This window comes from Haplochromis burtoni, unplaced genomic scaffold (genome assembly GCF_018398535.1).
Source record: "Haplochromis burtoni strain Fernald_Lab_line unplaced genomic scaffold, NCSU_Asbu1 Contig_281, whole genome shotgun sequence".
Lineage (NCBI taxonomy): Eukaryota > Metazoa > Chordata > Actinopteri > Cichliformes > Cichlidae > Haplochromis > Haplochromis burtoni.
Window position 1 is genome coordinate 1 of NW_024582642.1, and position 25,139 is coordinate 25,139.

At 41.6% G+C, this 25,139-nt stretch overlaps 2 protein-coding genes across 3 annotated transcripts; one reads left to right on the forward strand and one right to left on the reverse strand.

Moving 5' to 3' along the window:
* Positions 1-499: 499 nt before the first annotated feature.
* Positions 500-12,669, reverse strand: ddhd1b (DDHD domain containing 1b; the record flags this gene model as incomplete). Its single annotated transcript, XM_005940623.2, is given in 6 exon segments — positions 500-606; positions 6,510-6,619; positions 6,718-6,865; positions 8,907-9,035; positions 9,461-9,637; positions 11,677-12,669. Coding segments are annotated over 6 exon segments (1,386 nt in total), but the record flags the coding sequence as incomplete, so codon positions are not given.
* A 4,759-nt stretch (positions 12,670-17,428) lies between these two features.
* On the forward strand, positions 17,429-24,932 carry cgrrf1 (cell growth regulator with ring finger domain 1). Of its 2 annotated transcripts, none has more exons than XM_042227782.1 (6): positions 17,429-17,518; positions 19,585-19,721; positions 20,044-20,221; positions 21,387-21,534; positions 21,940-22,047; positions 23,932-24,932. In XM_042227782.1, the coding sequence occupies exons 1-6, from the start codon at positions 17,508-17,510 to the stop codon at positions 24,232-24,234; spliced, it is 885 nt and encodes a 294-aa protein (XP_042083716.1). In that variant the 5' UTR covers positions 17,429-17,507; the 3' UTR covers positions 24,235-24,932. The 2 variants fall into 2 exon arrangements, with proteins under 2 accessions (XP_042083716.1, XP_042083715.1); XM_042227781.1 differs by having other exon boundaries at positions 17,442-17,675.
* The last annotated feature ends 207 nt before the right edge of the window (positions 24,933-25,139 follow it).

The following is a 25,139-nucleotide window of genomic DNA, read 5'->3' on the forward strand; positions in this document are numbered from 1 at the left end:
ATATTGTAAAAGTTCAAAGACATTTGATAAGTCAGAGATTTCTGACTGGCAAAAGTACCTTCGCCAAGGTAAACAGACTGTTGCTGATTATTATGTAGACTTCTGAATCTTAGCCTACTAGGCAGGCTGGGAAGAGAAAGACCTTCATTTTTACATGGATGAAGTAAAAATCTCAGAAGTGAATTCGCTGCCAGAGACTTTCTAATGTGTACTTGATTTATTGATACCTGAATGTGCATTAGGATCAGTGATCACATTCAGGTGCAGAGATGACTGCCAGACTCCCAGGATCCACCGACCTCCAAAAGTGCTTACCCAGATGCTCTTTCTCTGTAAGTTCTTTCTATCTAACATTTAGAGAACTCCTTGGGGTTAGTGTCTTGCCCAAGGATATTGGAGAAGACGAGAATTGAACAACCAACTTTCTGATTAGTAGGCTGCTCTACCACCTGAGCTACAGCTACCCTGAATGTTGAAATGGTGGGGCTTTTTCACTCACCTCATCTCTGTACAGAGGACTTGTGTAGTACATGATGTCCATGGCACTGCTGTTCAACATGTCTCTTAGACCTCTAACCTTGTCTGGAGTGATGGAGTCCACTGTGTCTGTAGGAAGAACATCCAAATACATAAGACATAGTTGTCAGAAGTTCCCAGAGCAAAATGAATTACTTTTTAATGCTTCTGCATATACTTGAGTAGACATTATGATTCTGGCTTGCAATGTATAGATATGGCAAAACTCAGTAGTATTGTCCTTCTGTCCAACATGAATATTAGCGAGTAAACCACAACATGAAACCACTGACAGGTGAAGAGGATAGTACCATCATCAGCAAGTGTCAGGAACATTTTTCTCACCAGTGCTACTGACTTTTTCCTCCTTGTTTTGTAGCATTCAACAGTATGCTACAAAACTTCTCCTCTTTTGGTCCCTTTCGTTTGCTGCATTCATTTCTGTAGTTAAAAGTTGCTTTTGGGGGAAAAGTAAGTATGAGGAGGAAGTATAAGGATGATAGATGGATAGTTTTTCAGTGTCACTCTGAGAAAGAACGTTTCTAGTTTCAAAGATGTTGTGCAAATGGAAGAAAACAGTTGTTGTTTAATACGTATGTACCCTGAAGGACGTATCCTGGTCAAAAAAGGTTCCTCACAGTGTTACTGGAGGCCAAGGTAATGCCATCCAGAGTAAGAATCTGGTTTCATATCCATATTTGTAAGCTGTTTAAGGCCAAGTGAATTCATCTCATGTAATAATAATGGATTGGATTTATATAGCGCTTTTCAAGGCACCCAAAGCGCTTTACAATGCCACTATTCATTCACTCTCACATTCACACACTGGTGGAGGCAGCTACAGTTGTAGCCACAGCTGCCCTGGGGCAGACTGACAGAAGCGAGGCTGCCATATCGCGCCATCGGCCCCTCTGGCCAACACCAGTAGGCAAGTAGGGTAAAGTGTCTTGCCCAGGGACACAACAACCAGGACAGAGAGCCCAGGGATTGAACCGGCGACCTTCCGGTTACAGATGCGATTCCCAACCCCCTGAGCCACGGTTGCCCACACTCATGTAGACAATAACGTGGCGCACAGCGTGACGTGAAAAAAGGCACATACCTTTGACATTGTGTGACAAACTCTGTACTCCTCGTCCACACATAAATGCAAAAAAGGAGTTTTTAAAATCTGTTTTCGGTGATTTAAACGCCGTTTACGTGTGACGAAACAGACTGCGTTTTCAAAAATACCCATGGAGGTGTGGATGAAGCGGTATTTGGGGGGGGCAGCAAAAAAAGTTTGGGAACCACTGAATTAGAGAATTAGAGGTATTTATGTCTTTAAGACATTCCTGCAGTTTAACTAATTGGTGTGTGTTATCTGGCTAGACAGAGTTGGGTGCCATCTGTATAGCAGTGAAAATGTACGCTATGCCTTCTGATGATATTGCCTAAGGAAGGCATGTATCATGTAAACAGAAATTGGTCCTAGCATTGAACCCTCTGGAACTCCATATTTGACCATAGACAGCTCACACAATTTTCACCACAAACTCATGAGCTGTGCTCTAAAACTTTTTAGTGAAGGACCTATACAAATTCAGCTAAATGCACTTTTTCTAGTTCATTTGATCCCTTACAGTAATGTAAGTTGTCTTCATGCAAGAACATTACAGAACGCCATGTAAAAATATTGTCATATAGCTTACAGTCCTCTGCTGGAGCCCGAAGCCTGTATCCATTATAATGACTCTGTCTGTCAGACTCCAACCATAGGCCTACACTTAACATACACTTGTATGACCTATAGTTATATGCTTTTTTGATTAGGTCAACAAGCTGCGTCTGTTCTTTTGGTAAATTATAGATAGATAGATAGATAGATAGATAGATAGATAGATAGATAGATAGATAGATAGATAGATAGATAGATAGATAGATAGATAGATAGATAGATAGATAGATAGATAGATAGATCTGCTGACTAGCTTCATGGTGATGCTGATTTCCTTTTCTAGCAGGACTAAATGGTTTGCTGAATAAGTTCTTACTGAGGTTGATGGGCAAGGCAACTTGTCCGACCTGAACCCCAGAAAGAATCAAAAACACAGATGAGCTATCAAAGCAATCTGGGCTTAACAGAGCTGATCACCTCTATGCCACGCTGCATCGACGCCATAAAGGATATTTCATGAGCTATAAGGTCATCATGGGCTGTAAGCTAATCATCAAAATAAAAAAAGGAAAAAGCTAAATATATATTACAATATTGTAATTCTTTATTTAGTTTTTGCACTAGTATTTAAAAATCTTAATAGAAATTCAGTTAAAGATCAGAATACAGAACAAAACACGAAGATGATGGTAGATTTCTTTTCTTAAAAGTAATCCAGCATGGCACTAAATCACTCCCTGTAAAAAAGAATTTGTCACATTTCTTGTTATATTACTTTTGGATTACTCAGTAATATGCCCTGAAGTGCACTCTGACACAATGACCAGATAACAATATAAACCTGAGCTATAGTCTCCCATGCTGACACAAATCACTATCCTAATCAGGACATACATGTGCTCTTTTTCTTAGTCTTTACATAAAACCACAAAAACAGCATCACAAAGCAGCTGAAAACCAGCTCAAACGAATTCCCTCAGTGATTTTACTTTAGAATATATACGTACAGAAATGAAGTCTGCAATGCTGCAGGCCTGACTGCTCATCACCACTTTTGTTGACTGTTAAGGTTCAGGCTCTGGCTACATCCTGGTTCAGCATATGCTCAGCTTTAACATCACTCTGGATTCTTCTGTAGCTTTATGTCAGCATGCTGTTTGTGTAGACGTATGCAAAGAGCAAGAGTTGTATTGGTTTTGTCCCAGATGCAGTTTGCACTCTACCAGCGTACTTTTGCCTTTTTGTGCAATTAAAATCAAAGTAAAGTCCATATTTCCATTCCTCAGAAAAACATTGTTGTAATTTAGTCTGCCTCTGGTGTGGTATTGAGAAATTTTGAAAGTCTTTCACTGCATTACCTAATGTGGATAGTTGTTCAAGAGCCAAAGACCACTTGTGGAGAGCTACAGAAAGACCTGGAATCAGCAGGTACAATTGTTTTGAAGAAAACAGTAAGTAATGCACTCAACCGCCATGGACTGTATGCATGCATCTACTAGGATGATGAAGATAAAACGCCGGTGGATGTGTGATACTGAAAACAGGAAACTCTCAACTGTTTTCAGAGAAAGAAAATAATGGCTCAGCCAATCTGTTGACCTCAATCGCATTTAGAATCTATGGAGAGTACTAATGCTCTGAGTCCATAAAAGGGGCCCATAGAGCCTCAGAACCTGAAGACTATTTGTGTGGAAGAATTATCAAGCATCACACTGCACTCGACTAGTTTCTCCATACAGGAGGCATCTTGAAGCCGTCATCACCAACAAAAACTTTTGTACAAAGTGGTAATTGCATTTCGGTAAGCATGTTCAATACCTTTTTTTGGTGTCATTTCTCATTATTACACATTAACTACTTAATTTATAGATAGATAAGATATTTTTATTGATGCCCATGGGGAAATTGACTTACAGCAGAAGACACCTGACATTCAAAAACACCACATAAAAAACAAGCACATCACCTTAAAAAACATAAGCACACAATACATAGACACTTTGGCTTTCCTTATATCTTAGGGATGATTTTATACCACACCAACTTGGAAGCCTATGTGTTGCTTATGTTCAGAATTTTGATGGCTTGAGGAAAAAAAGATCATTTGGACGTATTTTCTGTGAACAAAGTGGGACAATAGCGCTGTGCAGATGATAATAGTCCAATAATAGAAAAGAAGAAGAAGAAGAAGAAGAAAGTGCACTTTATTGGTCCCCGTGGGGAAAATCCCTATCTGCATTTAACCCATTCACTCAGTGAAGCAGTGGGCAGCCACTGAGCACCCGGGGAGCAGTGTGTAGGGACAGTACCTTGCTCAGGGGTACCTCAGGGTAGCTGTTCAGGGGAATCGAACCCCCGACCTTCCGATCATGGGGCCACCACTCTACCTACTGAGCTATCCCTGCCCAAAAGGTAAGTGGATGCCTTACATCACTCACAATATTATTTGCTTTACTCCATGCCCAGTCCCTAAAAATGTTTTCTAAACTTGCAGTTTAGAAATGTAATAGCAATGCAGTTCCAGACAACTTACTAGCTAGTATCACTGCCTTTCTAGTCATCTTTTTCTGTGCCTCAGAGACATTTTCCAAACCAACAAATAATACAAGAACTAAACACACTTTTAATAAAAGCCCAACAAAACATATGAAGCATTTTAGTTATGTTTTATGGTCAAGCATAACACCCAGACATTTGTATTCAGTCACACACTGGATCAGCTCTCCATTTAATTTAGGCTGGGATACTGGATTCCTCCTAAAATCTACTGGCATTTGGTCTTTGTGGTGTTGAGGACAAGATTTGCCCTCTCACACCATTTAATAAAATATTCAAGAACTGGCCCATCCTCCCCATCATACCCGAGGCTCTCTAAAGCTGTATCATCTGCATAATTAATAAAAAGTCTGTTTTGAAAGGTGCTATTACAAGACTTGGTATACAGAATAAACAACAATGGAGATAAAACAAAGCCCTGAGGGGAGCCTGTTGAAATGGTCAGTTTGTCAGAAAGTTGAGTTACCATTCTGACCAGCTGTGTTCTACTCCAAAGAAAATCAATAAGCAAAAATAATTCTTTTTCCAATTTATCTTCTAAAATAATCAGTAAGATTGTGTTAAAAGCAGAGGAAAAGTCCACAAATAAAATCTTGGCATGAGTCTTTGCTTTTTCCAGATGAGCATGTAGTAAGCAGCAAAATTAATACAGCATCTTCCACCCCTCTCTAGGGTTGATAAGAAAATAGCATGAGGTCTATAAGACTTTGAGTTTTCGATACCATGTACCTTTTCACCACATGTTCAAAACATTTTATGGCCAGAGATGTGGGTGCAACTGATCTGAAGTCTTTTGGACCCAAAGGTCTAGGGAACTTTGGAACAGGAACAGTTACTGACACTTTCCAGATATTTGGTATCGTATGACTGTTAAAAGAAAATCAAACAAAAAAAACTGAAAAATATTTTTCAAATACTCCCACAGACATTGTCAGGATCTGAACTTTTTGGGGGTTTACAGCCTCTGAAAACTTGCAATACTTTTGATTCTGTAATAAAGTCCAAGGGAGGAGTTGGTGAGGAGGGCAACTCAACAGGACAGTCATTTCTGCTGCCACTATCAAAGCAGCAGAAAAGGGTGTTTAGCTGATTGGCCATCTCCAGACCCTCACTAACCTGCAGGCTGAGGGAAGCCTTCCCCCTACCTTGATGTGGGACATTTATCATGGGTTTGATACTCTGCCACGCTTCTCTGGAATTACTAGATGTGTCACAGCACCCTCTAACCTTTGATTGTACTTTTAATTTGTCTCTGGAGGTCACTTCTGGCTATGTCATCATAGTCTTTAAAAGTCTTTTTCTTCATTTGCATAACCTTTACAAGTTTTGGATGGGACTACTAAATTCACAGAGAAATGTATATAATCAGTCACCTGTTTGGTACAGTCATTAATGTTAGCACTTTTAAATACTTAGACATCTATGGTTTGATTTCTTTGCATGTGTGGATTAGATGGGTTGTTACCAACATCTAGTGAGAATTTTATGTCATTAGCGCCTCTAGAAATATAAATATATTTTACATAGAAAAACTGTGATGTGTTCAATGCTTATTTACCCACTATATATGTTCAACATTTGACATAGAAAAAAAAATGTGCTGAACAAAAATAAGATTCACTAAGTATTTATGTAAATTTTGATCCTGTTTTAGAAGATGAAACTCTGAGTCAGTTTAATGTAAAGTGTTGTAAGCAGGCTTTTCACACGTGCTGTAGCAGAAAAAAAACTGCATAATAAGCTTGCGAGCAATCCAAAACAAAAGTGTTGTAAAACATACCTCCATCGAGACATAGTTTGGACCTCCACTCCACAGGAAGGAACTCTACATGCTCTGTGGTGCGATCTGAGAAGTGTTTCTCCTCCATCTTTCTGGCAGCATCTCTCATCCTATCCAGCAATTAAAAATAAATAAACTGTTACTTCCAAAATTACTCTAATTTTAATTTGTTATCTGTTCTTGCAATGGAAACACCATAATTTCTCACATGCTGGTGTTCCTGATAATGCGACCCTGGTCCATCTTCTGGCCAATGCCATGCACCACAAATACAATGTGTGTGGTTTCAGGTGGGGTGTCTTCAGGTGCAGCCTCTTCCACGTACCCTCGATGGAGACGTGTCCCACTGCTGGAGGCTGAGGACGTGAGAGACAGGTACAGGGCTGTGAAAAAAGTATTTGCTCTCTTCCTGTTTTTTTTAGTCCATCCAGCCATTCATCCATTTTCTTCTGCTTATCCAGGGCCAGGTCGCGGGGGACGCAGTTGAATGCCTTCTTCACATGTACTTCACATGTATACTGGTAGTCAAACTCCCATGCAACCTCAAATATCCTCAAAAGGATAGGGAGCTAGTCCAGTGTTACGTGAACAGGACGAAAACTCTCTTGTATCCGAACTTTGACTAATGGACGGACCCTACTTTCCAGCACCCCCCCTATAGTTGGAGCACCACTCTGGTCTGCCAATACAATGGTACCACTTGAGATCGCCACATGACATTGTAGAGGCGTGTCAACCAAGACAGCCTTACAACATCCAGAGCCTTCAGGAACTCAGGGTGAACCTCATTCGTCCCAGGGGCTCTACCACCAAGGAGCTCAGTAGCCTCACCCCCAGTGATGATTGAGTCATGCCCCTCATCTGCTTCCTCTATGGAAGACCTTCCAGTGTGATTAAGCAGGTCCTCAAAGTATACCTTCCACTGCCTAACAATATCCTCGGTTGAAGTCAGCACACCACCCCATTATTCACCGTGTCGGTAGAGCACTGTTTTACCCCTCCTGACTCACATGACAGTTTGCCAGAACCACTTCAAGGCAGTCCAAAAGTCTTTCTTCATGGCCTTACTAAACTCCTCCCTCACCCGAGTTTTTGATTTAGCCACTGCCTAAGCCACATTCCACTTGTCCTGCTGGGACCCATCGGCTGTCTCCAAAGTCCCACAGGCTAACCAAGCCGAGTAGAATTCCTCACCAATGGAGGTGCGGAACACGGTCCGTTCTGACTCAATGTCCCCAGTCTCCCTCGGAATGCTGTCGAAGCTCTGTCAAAGGTGGGTGCTGAAAATCCCACATCAGCGTTGAAGTCTCCCAGTAGCACAACAGAGTCCTTAGCTGGAGCACCCTTAAGAACACCACCCAGGAACTCCAAAAGGCCAAGTATTCTGAACTGTTGTTTGCCACATAAGCACAAACAACAGTCTTCATTCGTTCCCTGACGCAAAGGCATAGAGAACAAACACTTGCACTCACAAGGGAAAAATCCAACATACAGGCAGCAAGCCAATGAGATACCAAGATACCCACCCCAGCCCACTCCCTCTCATCAAGGGCAACTCTAAACAGGGGCAGATTCCAGTCCCTCTCAGGGAGACTAGTTCCAAAGCCCGAAAGATTCAATTGAGGTGAGCCCGATTATATCTTGCCAGCTGCTCTCAACCCCATACTCTAGCTCAGGCTCAATCCACCAGACATGTGACATTCCATGTCGTGATCACCAGCCTCGGTAGCCAGGATTGTTTTAGTTTGCTGCACAAATGTTTAAGAACATAAAACAAATTCTAAAATATAACCTGAGTAAATAAAAAATCAGCTCAATATCACAAGCAGCACACAGGTCTGGTTACTGCCATATATACTTAATTGCTTAAATATCGCTTACCTAATCATTTAAATCACTTAAATAGAATCTCTCTGACAAAGCGAACTAGGCAAAAAAAACAAAACAATTTTGAATATCAAAACAGCTAAAGAATCAGCTGAGAAACAAAGTCACTGACATCTACCAGTCTGAGAAGGGTACCAGCAAGTCCACCTCTGAATGGCTGAAAAAAACAAAAACAAAATTAAGGTTTTGGAGTGGCCTAATCAAAATCCAGACTTTTTTTTGTTGAAATTATGTTTAGTTTCATGACATATTTCAGCTCAGAAGGACACTAAAACATTCTCCTCGTCTTTGCAGCAGCTGGAGTTCCTTGGTGACTACTACTGTCCTGTTTCCCTGATCCTGCATGGAATGTCAGCAGTACTCACCAGGTCAGCTTCGTGGGGTGCATCCCATTTCTCACCCAGTGACAGCTGGGATAGGCTCCAGGGTCAGATGACCCTGAATTGGATAAGCAGAAGAGGATGGATAGAATTCTTGGAATAGACAGAAAGTGTTAATCATCCTATATACCTTTAGAGAAGCCCAGTTTCTGAGTTACAGTACGTGCAATCTTCGAGGTGGTGGCATCGCTGTACAGATACACCTCATCCACACTGTGCCAGTCCACATGACTCCTGTTCAGCTTCAGACTGTGGCTAGCTGTGAGAAGTCACACTGTAATTAAGAGCAACTGACATAATTCATGCAGAATAATTAATTCACCAACTCCCATGACAGTATGCAGAATTGGAGTTAATTGGATCACTGCATTTTAAAATTTGTTACTTTTTGTTGATTATGAAAATATTTGACTTGTTATATATCCTTATTCCCATGGACAGATATAACTGCTGTGAAAACAGAATTTCCCAAATCTGGAAATATCTTATTTTATTACAGATTTTAGAATCAATAAACCCATGCATTATAGCATCACTTGACTTGTTTTGTGAACTTCCTGTAAAAGACCATTCTGGCCAACAGAGACACACATCTACAGACATGGTTGCAAACACTCATCTTCTTTGCCTGACACACACACAATGGCATCTCTCTGTCTTTCCTGTCTGTTTTAAATTCCCTACCGTCCTTGCTGTCCACTGTGGTGGTCACTGCCTCGATCTCATAGGTGTCCCTCATCTGTTGCCCCCGGAAGCATAAAAGGTGTTCCTGCTCAATCAGATCACTCTCATCCTCCTCCAGTGGAAGCCAAGTTCCATCAATGAACCACTGGCCCCTCATCACAGGAATTCGGTCTTGCTCTGTGGAACAACATGTGAAGTTTATTAAAACAAAAATTGTAATCTAAGACCGAATGTTGGATCCCAGTAACAGTAAAGATGAACTAATTTTGAAAACATCAAACACAAAATTTTAAATTATAAATATCTGTCAGTGTGTGTGTGTGTGTGTGTCTAATCTAAGAATACTAAGCAAATGTGTAATTATAGGTTCAATTTAGAATTGACCCAAATTAGTTCATTAATATATTAATATATACACTATCATTAAAAAGTTTTAGAACATCCCTACAGAGAAATTGCAAAGAAAGTCAAGGTGTACAGTACAGTTTCCTTCACCAACAAAAGGCACTCAGAAACTGGGGCAAACGCTGACAGGAAGAGGTCTGACAGACCTATAGCCACAACTGAATCAGAGGACAAGTTTCTAAGAGTTAATGGCTTGTGTGATAGTCGGCTCATGGGACAACAGCTTCAAGCACAGCTTAAGAGTGGTCATAGTAAGCAAGTATCACTTTCAACTGTGAAGAGAAGACTTCGAACTGCCGGTTTGACAGGACGTGTTGCAGGAAGAAAGCCATTGCTAAGAAGTCAGAATAAGACAAAGAGGCCATGAAACACAGCCATTGGACTACTGAAGACTGGAAGATGGTATTATGGACTGATGTGGAAGAGGAAGCGTGATGGTCTGGGGCTGTTCTGCTGGATCCAGACTGGTGACTTGTAATAATAATAATAATAATAATGGATTGCATTTATATAGCGCTTTTGGGGGTCCCCAAAGCACTTTACAATTCCACTATTCATTCACTCACACATTTACACACTGGTGGAGGCAAGCTACAGTTGTAGCCACAGCTGCCCTGGGGCAGACTGACAGAAGCGAGGCTGCCATATCGCACCATCGGCCCCTCCTGCCATCACCAGTAGGCGGCAGGTGAAGTGTCTTGCCCAAGGACACAACGACAAAGACTGTCCGAGCCGGGGCTCGAACCGGCAACCTTCCGGTTACGTAGAGAATAAGAGGCACCCTGAACCAACACGGCTACCACAGCATTCTGCAGCACCATGTAATATCCACTGGTATGTGCCTAGTTGGTCAGGGGTTCATCCCACAGCAAGATAAAACATAAGTCCAAGACCAGACCAGGCCAGGCCAGACCTACCTCAGAAAAAAGAACAAGATAGTAAGCTTGAAAATATGGAGTGGCACAGTCCAGACCTAAACTCCATCGAACTGGTTTGGGATAAACTGGACAGAAGACTGAAAGCAAAGCAACCTACAAGTACCACACATTTATGGGAACTTGTGCAACGGATATGGGAACTTTGTGGAAAAATATTTTATGTCTATTGTAGAAAGAATGTCCCGGGTTGGTCAGCTGTTATATCTGCCAAAGGGGGCTACTTTGATGAGTCAGAATAAATGTTAGTCTATAAATTAATTCCATGGTTTCTTTTTTTAACTCTAATTGCTTAATTGTACTATGCTTTCATTTCAGAGTGTAATAGGAGAATAAAGTGCATAACTTTCAATAAAAAACTAGAAAAATTGCAGCGTTCCAAACCTTTGACCAGTAGTGTGTATATATGTATTCCTGCTCTCTGCTCTACATCCCTGTAAAGTATCGCTATTGTGTTGGACAAAGTCTTGAGAAGTCTCCTTCTAATATGCGACTAATTGTGCGGAAACAACTGTATTATTGTCTCGTTTCAAAGAGCATGTCTAAAAACATGCTTGTTAAGTGAACTGGTAGTTGGAACGTGGCCACGGATGTGAGGCAGATAAAGCACTTAATGTGTACAGAATAAAGCGCTGTGTGAATGCATGGCTCAGTGTGGCTTTTGGTCTAAAGCACTTTGGGTGGTCAGTAAGACCATGACGATGTCAGTAACAGAGGACGTTTTTGCAGCAGCCTATTAGCGCAGTCCTCAGAGCTCAGAGGTGACAGAGTCAGCAGCAGCAGAGGTTTCATTTTCTTAGAAGTGGTCAAAGATACTGACAGCAGAACACGTGCTAACAGTCCTAACAACAGCTATGTCATTACTGAGATGCTCACGGTTCCAATAAACAGGGTAGCATTCCTTTTCTTTGATATCCACTTCATAAAGGCCCCCTCTGACACACACTGCCTCCACGCTGGTGCCGCCGTTGTGGACCGGCTCTGTGATTTGCTCTGACACTGAGAGCTGTTGCACTGCCGGTTCCGCCCTGAAACTTGCACTGTCCACGGCCGAGCTTTCCGGCTGCAGCTCAGAGGACCCGGCTGTCTCCTTTTCGTCGGCTTCATTGGGATCTACGGCCTTATCCTGGTTCTGGTCAACGAGCCGCCGGTAGATGATCTCGATTTTTAAAGAATCGTGTCCGACGAAAGGCTTCCACGTCCGTTTGTCCTCTTTGTAAAACCAGCGGACCTCCTCTGGCCCCAGCTCTGTAACGATGTCACCGCGGTGCCGGGAGCTGTTGGACCGGATGCGCTTTTTGGTTGTAAGGTTGCCATCGCTTTCGGTGTAGTTTGGCTCGAAATCCAGATAGGATGAGGCAGGATATTCAACCCGATCCAGGCCCAACATCATCCCATCCAAGGGCAGACGCGTGTCCAGTAAGCTGGACTGTGCCGACTCCTGGTCCCCATCACCGATGCTGTCCGCTAACACGCTGTCGTCAAAACCGGACACAAACACATCGTTTGCCATGTCCCACTCACTGCTGCTCACAGAGTTATTCTCGGAGCTCTGCTGCCGAATAGTCCCTTTTTCCTTTATACTGCTCATTTTTAGAGTCCACAGGAAAACTCACAATGATGTCCTCCCACCAGACCAGTGGACCCGATTAACGGTTTACTTTTCTGCACCTACTCACTGTCTTTCTTGCCATTATAGCTACACATTAAAGCTGAACAAAGTGAAGATAAATCCCTGCTTTCCTGGCCCCATTTGCATCCTCCTTTCTCTGATAATGGCTGGAATAAACACAATAAGCTATGATGGGATTCGCAGTCGCTCCCTAGTGTTAGGTAAAATACGAAAAGTGCAACTTCCTGTTCAAACGTTCAAAATAAACAGATTTTTCACAATAAGACGAAAATTGTAAACCCAACTAACGCGTGCGAGCAGGACGCACACAACGCGCGTGCGTCCTGCGCGCGGTGAACTTACACATCCAGCTACAGACCTTTAATTTGAAGATCAGTCTGTTTTTTCACTCGTTTATTCAAAATCAGGTCAAACAATCGTCTGACATTTCATCTTATACTGTTTAGAATTTTGCTAAACTGACTATTAACCTGTCGTCGTGTCAAAATTAAATTCCAAAATACAATTGTTTGTAATAGCAGGAGTCGCACGGTGCATCCAGTTCAATTCAGTTTTATTTATCCCGCGCCAAATCACAACTACAGTCGCCTCAAGGATCGCTCGATCCAGAAAGTATTTACAGCGCTTCACTCGTACCAAATTTTGTAATGTTACAGCCTTATTCCGAAATGGATTCATGACAAAGTGAAATTCCAGGATTCCAGTGAGCGCAGTGACCTCTATCATCCATAAATTGACTCTTCCTAGAGTTGGCCAAGCTGACCTATTTGTTAACAGTGCTCACAACAATTTTTCGAGTATGCAAATATCTCATAAACAGAGAAGCCATGTGAAATAAATGGAACCCAAACTCCAGTCTCAAACAGTCAAACATCATGCCCCAGTCACACACAATATTACATCCCTGAGGAAAGTTTATCAGCTGAACAGCACATGACATGCAGTTTCAGATTCAGGGGCAATTCTAGGATCAAATCTTTAGGTGACTCAGCCCCTGTTCATAATGTCACGCATAAAGTCCTGAAATTAATATTAATTGAATATTCTGCTTTCACACTGGGTAAACAAACAAACAAACAAAAACCCTCAGTTATCAATGGATGCTTACACAGCTACAATATTCATTTACAACAGTGTCATATTTGCTATGTCCACCTCCGGACTGTCACAGAGCTTTGCACTGCTACAGATAGACAAGCACACAGCTCCTCCCCTCAGTAACAGGTTTGTAACACTGAACGGTACTTTAAGAGGAATTTAAAGAGGTCAGTAAAAGTGCTTTTCAACAGCTTTGGAATATTAAACAGTTTTCATGAACATGGGTGTAAACCTGGCTGGCACACACATTAAGATAAGCTCTTTAACTAATAATAGTTAGTCACCTGTTATGATTAACGTAGTGGCAAGTAGATTTCAGGTTGCAGATGGAATATTAAGCTGTTTAGATGTGGAGAACATGGGGCAAACCAGGAGTGTTGCTGGCAGTGCACAGCACCAGGGAAAGCTGAGGGCTTCGAGAAGTAATCTGAGCAAGCAAAGACTGAAATGTGGACCAAAGCTGTGGAGTCAAATGGGTTTCCATCCATCCTAAAGATCTGAGCTGAAGATTTAAAGCTGCAGACTGAAGCTGGTCTTATGCTCCTCTGTTTTATGCTGTCTGCTGCACTCCAAGATTTGGGCCACTCTTGCTTGCATTGTTGTTGGTCAGTCCACCAGCTACAAAGAAGAATGAAGTTATAACATTCAAAGATCTGAAAGCGAGAGTTAAAAAATATGAAAAGTGTGCACTGCAGCCACTGTCTGTCGGCAGGGCAAAAAGGAAGGGGATTAAATATAATAAAAAGACAGAAAAGCATGCTGTATGGTCAACTGCTGCACAAAATATAGTTGATAATAAGAGTGAGAAGGGACAATAATTTCACCCTAGTGCATGCGGATATCACTTTGTATTAGTTCTGATGGATTGTGCAACACGAAATCCCAAAGCAGTGCTACTGTGCACCTTCTTTTTTTTACAAAGAGTGTTGCACAGGTGCAGTTTCAGGCCATTTTCTGAGTTGGCATCCTGAAAGAAATACTGACTGACCAGGACACATCTCGCACACTAAAAGAACTGCGTGTATTATTGGGAATTACCTTTGAGAAAGTCATGGTGTTAGACCTAAAGAAAGAAAACTGGAAGCAAGGTCCAAGACCAACTAAAATGAGATTTAATACATTCTGGACACTCTGAGGGCAAAGCTTCACATGTTAGGGGTGTAGAGGGCGGACGTTGCTGCATAACAACAGCGTTTTGCAGATGTATTCTCCCCTTATTCGGCTGTACCAATCTCCTGGAGCACCATTTGGAGACGGTTACCCTACAGGTTACCTGAGCATTAGGGACAATTTGTTCAAAGAAATTGTCTGAAATGCTAAAAATGTGAGTAATAGAAGAGTCACACAGTGCCTGGTGTAGCCCCGTAGTTCTTGTAGTAAGGAAACATGGATCTATCACAAGGTGAATGAGGTGTCACAGTCTGATGCATATCTGATGCTTCGGTCGACTGTGTGAAGACTCGCCTGATTCACCTGATTCACTCATATCCATGTGTATCTGGGTCGATGACGATGCTTGGTTGCATCGGGGCAGACAACAGGCTTGGCAGCTTCGTGACTACAAGATGGCTGCAAACAGACGGAACAATGACCTGTGGCATTTGTGTAACCTGTATAACTGTGGTCACATACAACATTTGTGCCCAGAAATGCTTTAAAATGTTAATTGGTGTAATAAAGGTTCTCAAATAGAAATAAAAACAAGGTTTTTGCAGTATGGTGTGTGGACGTACTCTTTGTCTGAAGGTTGCTAAACTCTTGAGGGACACTTAATGCAAAACATAAATGGTGACTCAGGTCATGCACTATGCCAGCTTTTCTTTTTGATTACTTCATTGTTCAGTAACTATCAATATGTGAAGGAGCTCTGATGGTAACAATGGAGCTCCAACTTCCAGTGAGAACATTACAGTCAGTCAAATTCAGACAGATCATTATTACAGTACAGTCGCAGAAACACTATTTTGCAGCCGATGACCTCGCAATTCTAACTTAACTACATCTCAGGCACACTTCCCATAATATTCGGCATAATTTGGAGTATTATCTGGAAGTGGAAAATTCAAAATGCGTCTAATGTTATTGAATGCACTTCTCAAAAATACAGCAGGATATGGTACTCTGTTCTGCATTTCCTCCTGGTTGTTGTAATGAATAATCACATTGCTGGTTTAATGCAAACTTTGCAGCTGAGGTCCTAATCCGATGCACTATCTTCTACATTGTTTTGGTATAAGGTTACCTAAGGGTTGACAGTGACAAAAATTTGGGAAGCACTGGACTTCTGAATTTTCACTTAGTATATTTATCTCACTTAAGAGCTCATCTGGTATTTGAATCTCAGATTCTAATCGCAAGTCTTCGAGAGCCTCGTTTCTGGGTGTCAGCAGAAATGTTTAGTAAAAAAGCGATTTCAGACTGATCTATCTCCACATTCAAATGTAAAATAAAACAATTTCTAAATATACACATACATAGAACGGTATTCTTTCTTTAATATTAACATTGTTTAAGTCACCAAATACGTTGTGCAGCATAATAAAGACACACATTGCTGTCCCGGACCAGCTGTTATATGAGAGATTGAGAGATGGTCTCATTTTTGTTTCTTTAATGTTGTCTAAAACACCATCATCAGTAAAAAATCAATTACACATTCATCTGTATTTTGAATGGTGAAATCAGAGTCTGAAAGAGTAAACAGTGAAAAACATTTCAAACACGCAAAGAAAGGCTACACCATGTCAGAGGAAGCTACGATATCAAATGTATCAGCTACCGTTTCTTAGTCTTAAGCTTTGCACATATGTAAAACTGCATTAAGGTGCTATAATTCCCCTGTTATCAAAACGCTGACAAAAGAGGCATGAAAAATAACAAATCTTTGGCCAGGTAAAATTAACACCCTGCCTTATCATAAGCACAGCAGGACACCACCATCTGTTTTAATCAGCTCTGAATTGGCTTTGGTCATCACAGAGGCTTATCTCCCAGCGTGACCTTCTGAAATCCCCCTTTGTCTGACTGATTTGAAACATAAAACCTCTTCCTCAGAAGGCCGTAAAATCAGTTACGTTTCCCACTGGTCAGCTCAAAGCCATTCTCCCCGCTCTCTTGTTGGTCTAAGCTAGAGCCTGCCTATCCCATATTGCTTTATTGGTGATTCAGGGAGGAGCACCCAGACAGCCAGTATTGTCAGGTGTGGACTTGAAGTTTGTGAGTTGGTGTGAAAAAGTTTTCACCCCCTTCCTGTTCTCATATTTTTTGGTGTATTTTCCACATTTAAAAGTTTTAGATGATCAAACGAATTTAAATATTAGAGAAGGATAACACAAGTAAACACAAAATGCAGTATTCCATTAAGATTTTTTTGCTTCTACGGTTATAAATCACAGGGCCAGAACTCACTTTCTAAAAGTACTCTTGTCCCTCCTTAGCATGAATGGAAAATGCAGTTAACATTTACATGATATGCGCAACTTTCTTGCTACTTTGTTGTTATTTTCATGAATGGTCGGATGATCCGTCACAATGAATTTTTCTCCTCCCCTTTCATAAAGGGTGGTCCAGTGTATCCTCTGCTAAAGGAAGTGCTGATGCTTCTTTCCTTAGTATTTGGAGAATATGAACAGCTCTTACTTACTATGACAGCCACAGAGATACTTCCGGGAGTGAAAGTTATCAGACTGTTTCAAATTATGGAAGAGGATTAAAGTCACTGGGGAAAAATAAAAGTGGGCACATCTTTTTTTCCAGAATTCTGAGAAAAAAAGTTAGGTTTCTGCCTTTTTTCTCAAATTTCTTTTTTCAGACATTTTCTCAAATTTGTGTGATATTTCACTCCACACCAGTTGGTGGCGGTAATGCACCATTTTGCTGTTTGACAACCATCAATACATAATAAAAACAAAAAGAAGAAGAAGCTATTTCCGTGTTACGTCTCAGTGAAAACCTGAAAGCAAGATGGATTATTGGAATGAACCCAAGGTGTTATATGAGGTTTTTTAAATAAACAGGCTTATTCTTGAAGCTGATGTGAAATGGCAGGGGTGTTTCTAGCCACACTCTACGAGTACTCTCCGCTCTTTTATATTAGTGTGGTGTCGCTTTGTTTCGTTGTAACCGCTGCTATGGTCCTCGGCTGGTAAGTTGTATTTAGCTAATATAGTTAGCCACACTTTGATATATAATTTACATTCGTTGTCACCACACAGGTACCCTTCGACTTTATATATTAACGACTTGAATGTGGCCTTCATAATATAACATAGCATGTAGGTCAGGCGCAGCGTGCTGTAACATGTCTATCAATCATTTTGCTTATTTTCTGTTGAACAAAATACTGCATTGACCTTTAATTAAAATAATCCAAGCTATTTTTTACAGTCCATTAATTTTCACGGTTTCAGAACTAACTGGAGAAACTATCATAATTAAAAATCTGAGTTTAGTATCGTTCCCATTGATACTTTAATCACAATGTTTACAGTCACTAATGACTGCCTTAAGACTGGAACCGACGGGCAATAACAAATTTGATGATTTTTTTCCCTCGGTGATGCTGCCAGACAATCATAGCTTCTGCACTGAGCGATCAATCTGGGACTTCTGGGCTTTGTTATGATGTTTGTGTTCCGGTGATGGGTGTGAAAATGTTCATACCACACTACCTGGCGTTATCCACGCTAGTGTACTCACCATTGCTTAAGTTTGGTTTCTGGGTCTCATCGGGGTGCACTTTAGGGCTGTGGGTATTATGAAGATTACTAGAACAACCTCACAAATGTGCACACACAAACAACGAGGTGAAAAAAATAATGGGCTAGTGATGTTTCAAAATAATATTCGTTGTCAGAGGCCTCGACCTGTAGATGATAGCAAATATGACATGTGACTCTAGTAGCGCGGCTTACCATTTAATTCTTTTCTGATCCCCCGCCCAAAGGAGAAAAAATAAATAAAATCAATGTACAGGAGTCTGGCGTGGTTGTCTTTACTGTCCAGGTGGGTTAATACCGAGTGCTGTGAGCAGTGATGTGTCAGCAGTTAGCACACCTCTGTGGTCTTCCAGGTTTTCTGATTGCCACATGTAGTGAAGTTCTTACCTACAGTGACATCCTCTGTACACTGTGCAGTGTTGCTGGTTACTGTCTTCGCATACTCTTGGATGTTTATGTGGTCTCGCCGAGAGGCTTCACTCAGTGTGCCTAAAGTAGAAGTCCCAAGGCTGCATCCTCTGTTTGTCATTGGCTTTATGTGCTTCAGTGAGGTTTGTAAGCAGGTACAAGCATAATGGAAAGATGATCAGGTGGGGTCAGGGGGTTGCCTTGTATGCGTGTTGGTGGTTTGTGTACACCAAGAGTCCAGCATGTTCACCCCTCTGGTTTTAAAGTTGTTGTATTGCTTGAACTTGGGGAGCGCAGTCTTGAACCTGTTGTGGTTAAAATCCCCTGATTGGAGGGGATTGTTTAGGTAGAAGCCCAAATTTGCTGTCGTGTAGGCCTCCAAGTGCCTAATTAGAAATAACCTTAGCACTGGGAGCAGTGTACACAATGGCAGTGATAATAATGGTGAATGGCTGGCGTTTACACTGAGGAACTCTGCCATTTTTTCTCCTTGACAATTGGTTTTTCTTCCTCTCAAGTTTTTGCTCATTACCTGAATTTCTTTCATTTTCCAACCTAATAATTGCCTGTTATTCTTGAATATGTTATTCTGTGAAATGGACATGCAACACTTAGAAACAATTCAGACGTTGTATCTGGTTAGCTGATGAAGAAATAACAAATTGCTCAATCCTTTTACAATAAAGTTCAGAATCTGCACTTGAGTTGGATTTTTGATTGTTGATAATTGGTTGTAGAAACATTTCCAGGCATAACTGTGTCATGTTCTAGACTACAGTCAACATAGTAGCAGTTAATTCAGAAGAGCATGTTTCTACACAGCCAGCCAGTGTGTGCACCCCTCTGCATTTAATCGAATTGGTTTAGATTTAAGCGAGAACACCACCAGACAGAGAGACTCTGCTTACTCTCGCCTCTTTTCTGTAGGTTTGGCTTTGACGTTCCAGTTATACTTCGCAGCTATGATGAGCAAGAGCCCAGCTTACCAGCCGCTGAGAAACAGATGGTTCAGGTGACCAATCCCTTCGCCCTGGAGTTGGGTTCTGGATCAGCAAGTGTTACCGGTGAGAACAGATGAGGAATGAAATAATGCTGTTACTGGGAAAAGGTATTTTTTTTTGGCTCAAAAGTATTTGGGGATGTGAAACTTCCATGCCTGCATCCAGAAACATCCGTTAACCCTCATATTCTAGTGTGTTTCCAGAGGATGGTGTCCAGCTGGATGTACTAAATAGAAAAAACTGTAAATCTATTGACTGCCAAGAGAATGTTTCTGTGTAGTCTATATAATTATCAATTTGATTTGCGGTCTGCTGTTCAATGGAAAGAACTCTAAATGGTGATGCTGTGGAACACTGAACCTTTTTCTGTTTTTGCTCTGTTCAGACGGTGTGCTGGTGAGACCTTGTTGTCTGGAGTCCTGTGTCCTGAGCTGTTTCTGGGGCTGTGAGGTCAGTACCCTACAAGGAGTGCTACATGCCCACCAGCATGGCATGATGCTCAGCACCCACCAGCATTTCCAGGAAGCCCTGAACCTCCACTACTATTATTGCCAGAAATTCCAGTATCCTATTTGTTGCTAACCAAGTATCTCAGTGGTATGCCTCTGTCAAACAGTTTAGACTTAATCTTTGACCTGTGAGATCTAAAATTGTGTTGTTCAGTCGAGCTGGAGTGTAGAAATTTCTTCTTTCTTTTTTCACACTGTGTGTCACTCCCCTCTTCCCTCACTCCTGAACGAAACCCAGAGACATCTAAACTCCCCTACTTGGGGCGTCAACTCGTCCTTGACCCAGGGTGGGCTCTCCACCCTTTTCTGGCCTCAGATTTAGAATGGGAGATTTCTATTCCTGCTATTTCAAACTCTGCTGTGAACCACTCTAGTGCAAGCTGGTGGCCACCACCACCTGACGAAGCCAACAGAACCACATCATCTAAAAAAAGCAGAGATGAGGCTGAGGCTACCAAAAGTGGAAGCCTTCCGGCACCTGAATATGCCTAGAACTTCTGTCCATAAAATTTATTATGAAGAGAATCAGTGACAAAGAGCTCTAGCGGAGTAAAACACCTACCAGAAATGAGTCCGACTTATTGCTGCAATGCTGCTCTAATGTTCTACGACCAGGACGAACGCCACACTGTTAAGATTCAACTAATGGACAAATTGTCCTTTCCAGTATCCTGGAAAAGACCTTCATAGGGAGACTAAGGAGTGTGATCCCCTGTAGTTGGAGCACACCGATGTTGCAGCAGCCAGCCTTGATAGCCGGGTATCCAATTGCTAGGGCCTGTGCCACTGCCCTCCACCTGAAACACATTGCACCTGACCCCAACACTGTGTCCTGGAGGGGGTGGGCGTGCCCATGTTGTCTATTTGGGGCTCCTTTCTTTCCGCCCAGCTGGACCAAGTGGGCTAGGGTCCGGTCATCAAACACTCTCCTTACAGCATAACAGCATAGTCCCTGAGATCACACAGTGGAGATGTGGCTTGTTTCCGCTTGTAGGAACCTTTGAGGTCCATTCAGGTGATTGGCACTGGACTAATTGTTACATGTGGTCTGTTCACGTTCTTGTGCCAGTGGCAGCAAAGTTTGTGTTATTAGTCATCAGTCAAAGCAATCATTTCTAACATTTCCGCTCTTTGACTCATTGAGCTTCATGCTTTATGAAGGAAGACATGAAGCATGTCTTCATGTCTCCTGCCGTTAGTGTCTTTGACCTTCTCTCAGTATCAGCAGTGAAGATAGAGCGGAGCGGCACGCACAGATCCCCGCTGATCAGGGCATCACTGATTTTGGACCACTACCAAGACAGCGCTACCCTCTCGTGGCTGTGCTGACCCTGGAAGAGGCACAAGAAAGACACGTGAACGACATTGTGAGTTTAATCATTTAATTTATTTATTTTATAAACATCTCCAGTTTGTCTTAAGGCTCTTTATACTGTGAGAAGGAAACCCACACAGGAAGGCCCCAACTGGGATTTGAACCAGGAACCTTCTTGCTGTGAAGCAACAATATACCATCTTGTCTTCACTCAGGGTAACAGTGTGGTCAAAATGAAGAGGGGTGTGGGGGTAGAGAAAGTGGGCAGTGCATCATGAGAACTCCCCGAGCAGTCTGATCTAACCCTAACGATGAGTTTTATCTAATAAGAAAACTTAAAGTGTGTCAAAGTGGGAGCAGCCGTCAGTCAGAGAACAGCAACACTCACAGTGAGTTAAAAAAATGCAGATTTACATGGTGAACTGGTAGAAGTGATTGTAAATGTTTTCTCTTTCAGGTGGCTAGTGTTATAGTTATTCATGTTCCTGATGACAAATACAAGCTTTCTGCACGGATTCTCTTCCAGTACCTCCTCACCTCACAAGGGAGCATGTACGAGTTAAAGGTTGGTCAATAATAATAATAATAATAATAATGCATTTGATTTCAAGGACACCATTAAATGTCAAAAATAACATAAAAGGTCCACTTCTTTGTACATTCTGATGTCAGTTTCATCAAACTGTCAGAACTTTGCTGTTATTTCTAGGTTGATGCTATTATTCTTATTAGTATTATTCCTTATACTGAGACCATTGTTATTCTGTCACTGACAAATTCAAAAACTGAGGTGAAGAATTGGCCTGAAAATGCACGAGAAGAACAAAACGGAATAGTTGTTGGCTTTGTTCAGTTATTTTTCACCCATGGTTTCAGAGGGGGTTGCGGTTATGACTTCATTTCCCACTGAAGCATAAATCCCAGTGACTCCTGGATTCTCCTGTGTCAGTGCAGCCAGCCAGCAATCAAGAAGCACTTGTGTTTAAAGGCCAAGAGTGAAAGTGGACAGTCTTTCCTTGGTTTTCACCATTAGAGTCATTGCTGCAGCCACGGCCAGCACAACAAAAAAGCAGCTTTTTTATTTTACCAACAATACAAACATCAGGAGGTTGGTTATTATTCTGTAGTGCCACATTATGGCTCTAAAAGGTTTGGGTTTAAACAGTTATTTCAAGGACAGTCTTAAATGTGACAGTTTTTTAGAGCAAGGCTCCATGTGGTAAATTAGGTTTCATTAATGCAGTGCTTCCTGCCTTCTGTAATGTGTGCTTTGAAGGAAAATGTATCATGATGTAGTGGTGTGTCAGTGAGGAACGAAATGTGTCTCTTTGAAGTCAACAATGGGACTAAGAGCTTTTTTCTTTTTGTTTTAAGCAGTTACATTTATTTAGTTGTTTGATTGTCTTTTATTGTTTCACTGTAAATAATTCAAAGTTTATAATCAGGGATTGTATGTTTTTGGCAAACTGAGATGGATGTTTGTTTTTGTACTTTAATAAGTCATTATATATAATAAACATTAGTCATTAATTATAGACATCATTTTACTTAAGTTTAGGTAAAAAATTAACTAACAAAACTTCTGACGAGCTGCTTAGAAACCAAAAGAGCAGGCTCTCTTAGTAGAGCTAGAATTCCCGTCACTTGCAGGATGAACACTCAGAGGAATTCACTGACTCTTCTTGCAGTTCTCACCCTGATGCAGATTACTGCAGATGCCTATCAGGCAGATCTTGTGGCTTTAGACTAGCAAAATGTTACATATTTTGTGTCGTCTCTGTCAGTGTCAATTAGGGCTGCTCAATTAATCGAATTTTAATCTCGATTACGATCTGGGCTTTCAACGATCATTAAAAATGACTGAGCCGATTATTAGCCCCTCCCTCGTGCTTTACTCTCGCGCTGCTCCGTGTGGCAAATCCAGCGCACCTCTCTGCATTTCGAACAGCGTCACAACAATTAAGAAGAGGACCCGAGGGAAGCTCGGAAAGCTAAGCAGAAGTTATGTGGAGAGGAGAGTGACTGCCGTTGGTGGTGTGGAAACATTATGGGTTCGCGGAGTCAGACGTGGATCAAGTAGACACAGTGTGTAAACTTTGCTACAGTGTCTCTGCACCACAGAGCAACACTGCAAAGTTCACTAAACATAGATGTTTACATTTTTCATTTATTTTTTATATTGCAAACATTTGCACTGTTATCAGTATTTGCACACTATTTTATATTATTTTTTGATAAGCTTTAAAGTCATTATTCAACACATTGTTATTGTTAAATAAATATCGTCAAATAATCGAGATCTCAATTTCAGTGAAAATAATCGTGATTATCATTTTTGCCATAATCGAGCAGCCCTAGTGTCAATACATGTGTGAAAATCTCCAGTTTGCCAAGCACTTAGGGCCTTGTTACAGCAGTTTAAGAAAAACCTATCTCTTGTCTCTTGCAGCCTCTTTTCATGTCTGCTGACAGCGGGGGGATGTCTGGGTCTGCTGATTCGGGGCACACTTTCACACCCAGTGACACTCAGAGCGAGGATCAGATCCCAGTGATGGAGGAGGAGGACTGGTCAGAGGGGACGGAGGGCAGAGACTGTGTGGTGTGTCAGAATGCAGCAGTGAACAGGGTGCTGCTGCCCTGCAGACACGCCTGCATGTGTGACAGCTGCGTGTCCTTTTTCCAGCACTGCCCCATCTGTAGAGCCTTTGTCCAGGAGTCGTTTGCACTGACACAGAGCAATGACTGTCAGTGAACTGGTGAACATGATAGAAGAGATGACTACAAGGATCTGTCGCCTGTGTGACAGGTGTTTTGGTTAGCAGCAGATCAGACCTGTCTGTGCTCCTTTAAGGTCTGGTGGCTTTCTTTAAAACATTCTCCAGGACTTTACAGTGTTACCCAACTTCTGCAGTGCTTCAGCTAGCCTCTGGGATAGTTTCCTTTCTACGAGAGTGACACTGCCTCCACCATACATGGAAGGATGTTCTCGGGTTGTTCTGCAGTACTTTTGTTACACTAAACAGTTCCTTATGTTCACTCAGTTCTTCAGCAAACAGGAGTGTTCACAGTAATATTGTGATGTTTTCTGCCTCCTCTTGCTGAAAGTGGCATCACTGTGACCGCTTATGTTGTGGTTGTTACTCACAAAAGTAATGGATTAGATATTACTTGATAATCTTCCTAAAAGTAATACATTATATTACCTATATTCACCACTTTTGTGTTACTCCATAATTGTCTTATAGTTACCAGTTAATAATTTAAAACTACAGTTCTGCACAACATGCATACAAGCTGTGTTGTACTTTTGACATATGAACAGAAAAACAGCCCAGAGTGATGGCCGGGGTGATTCTATGGTAGAAACAGGTGGAAGTGGAAGCTACAAGGTTATTGTTGGCTTTGTTTTTCTTGTCCTTTAATTCAATAAAAAGATTGTCCAGACCTGCACTCATCAAAGCTGTCAATCTCTTCATTTTCCACCTCCCAGAAACGAGCTGATTCAGCTGACTGTAGTGTGAGCATGCAGGGTAAAAAACAAAACAAAACCTGAGAGCCATTGCAATTTAAATAATAACATAATTGTAATAAATTACTAAACATGATGACTAAAAACATGGAAACTGGTTACAGTAACTTGTTACATAACTGCTTGCC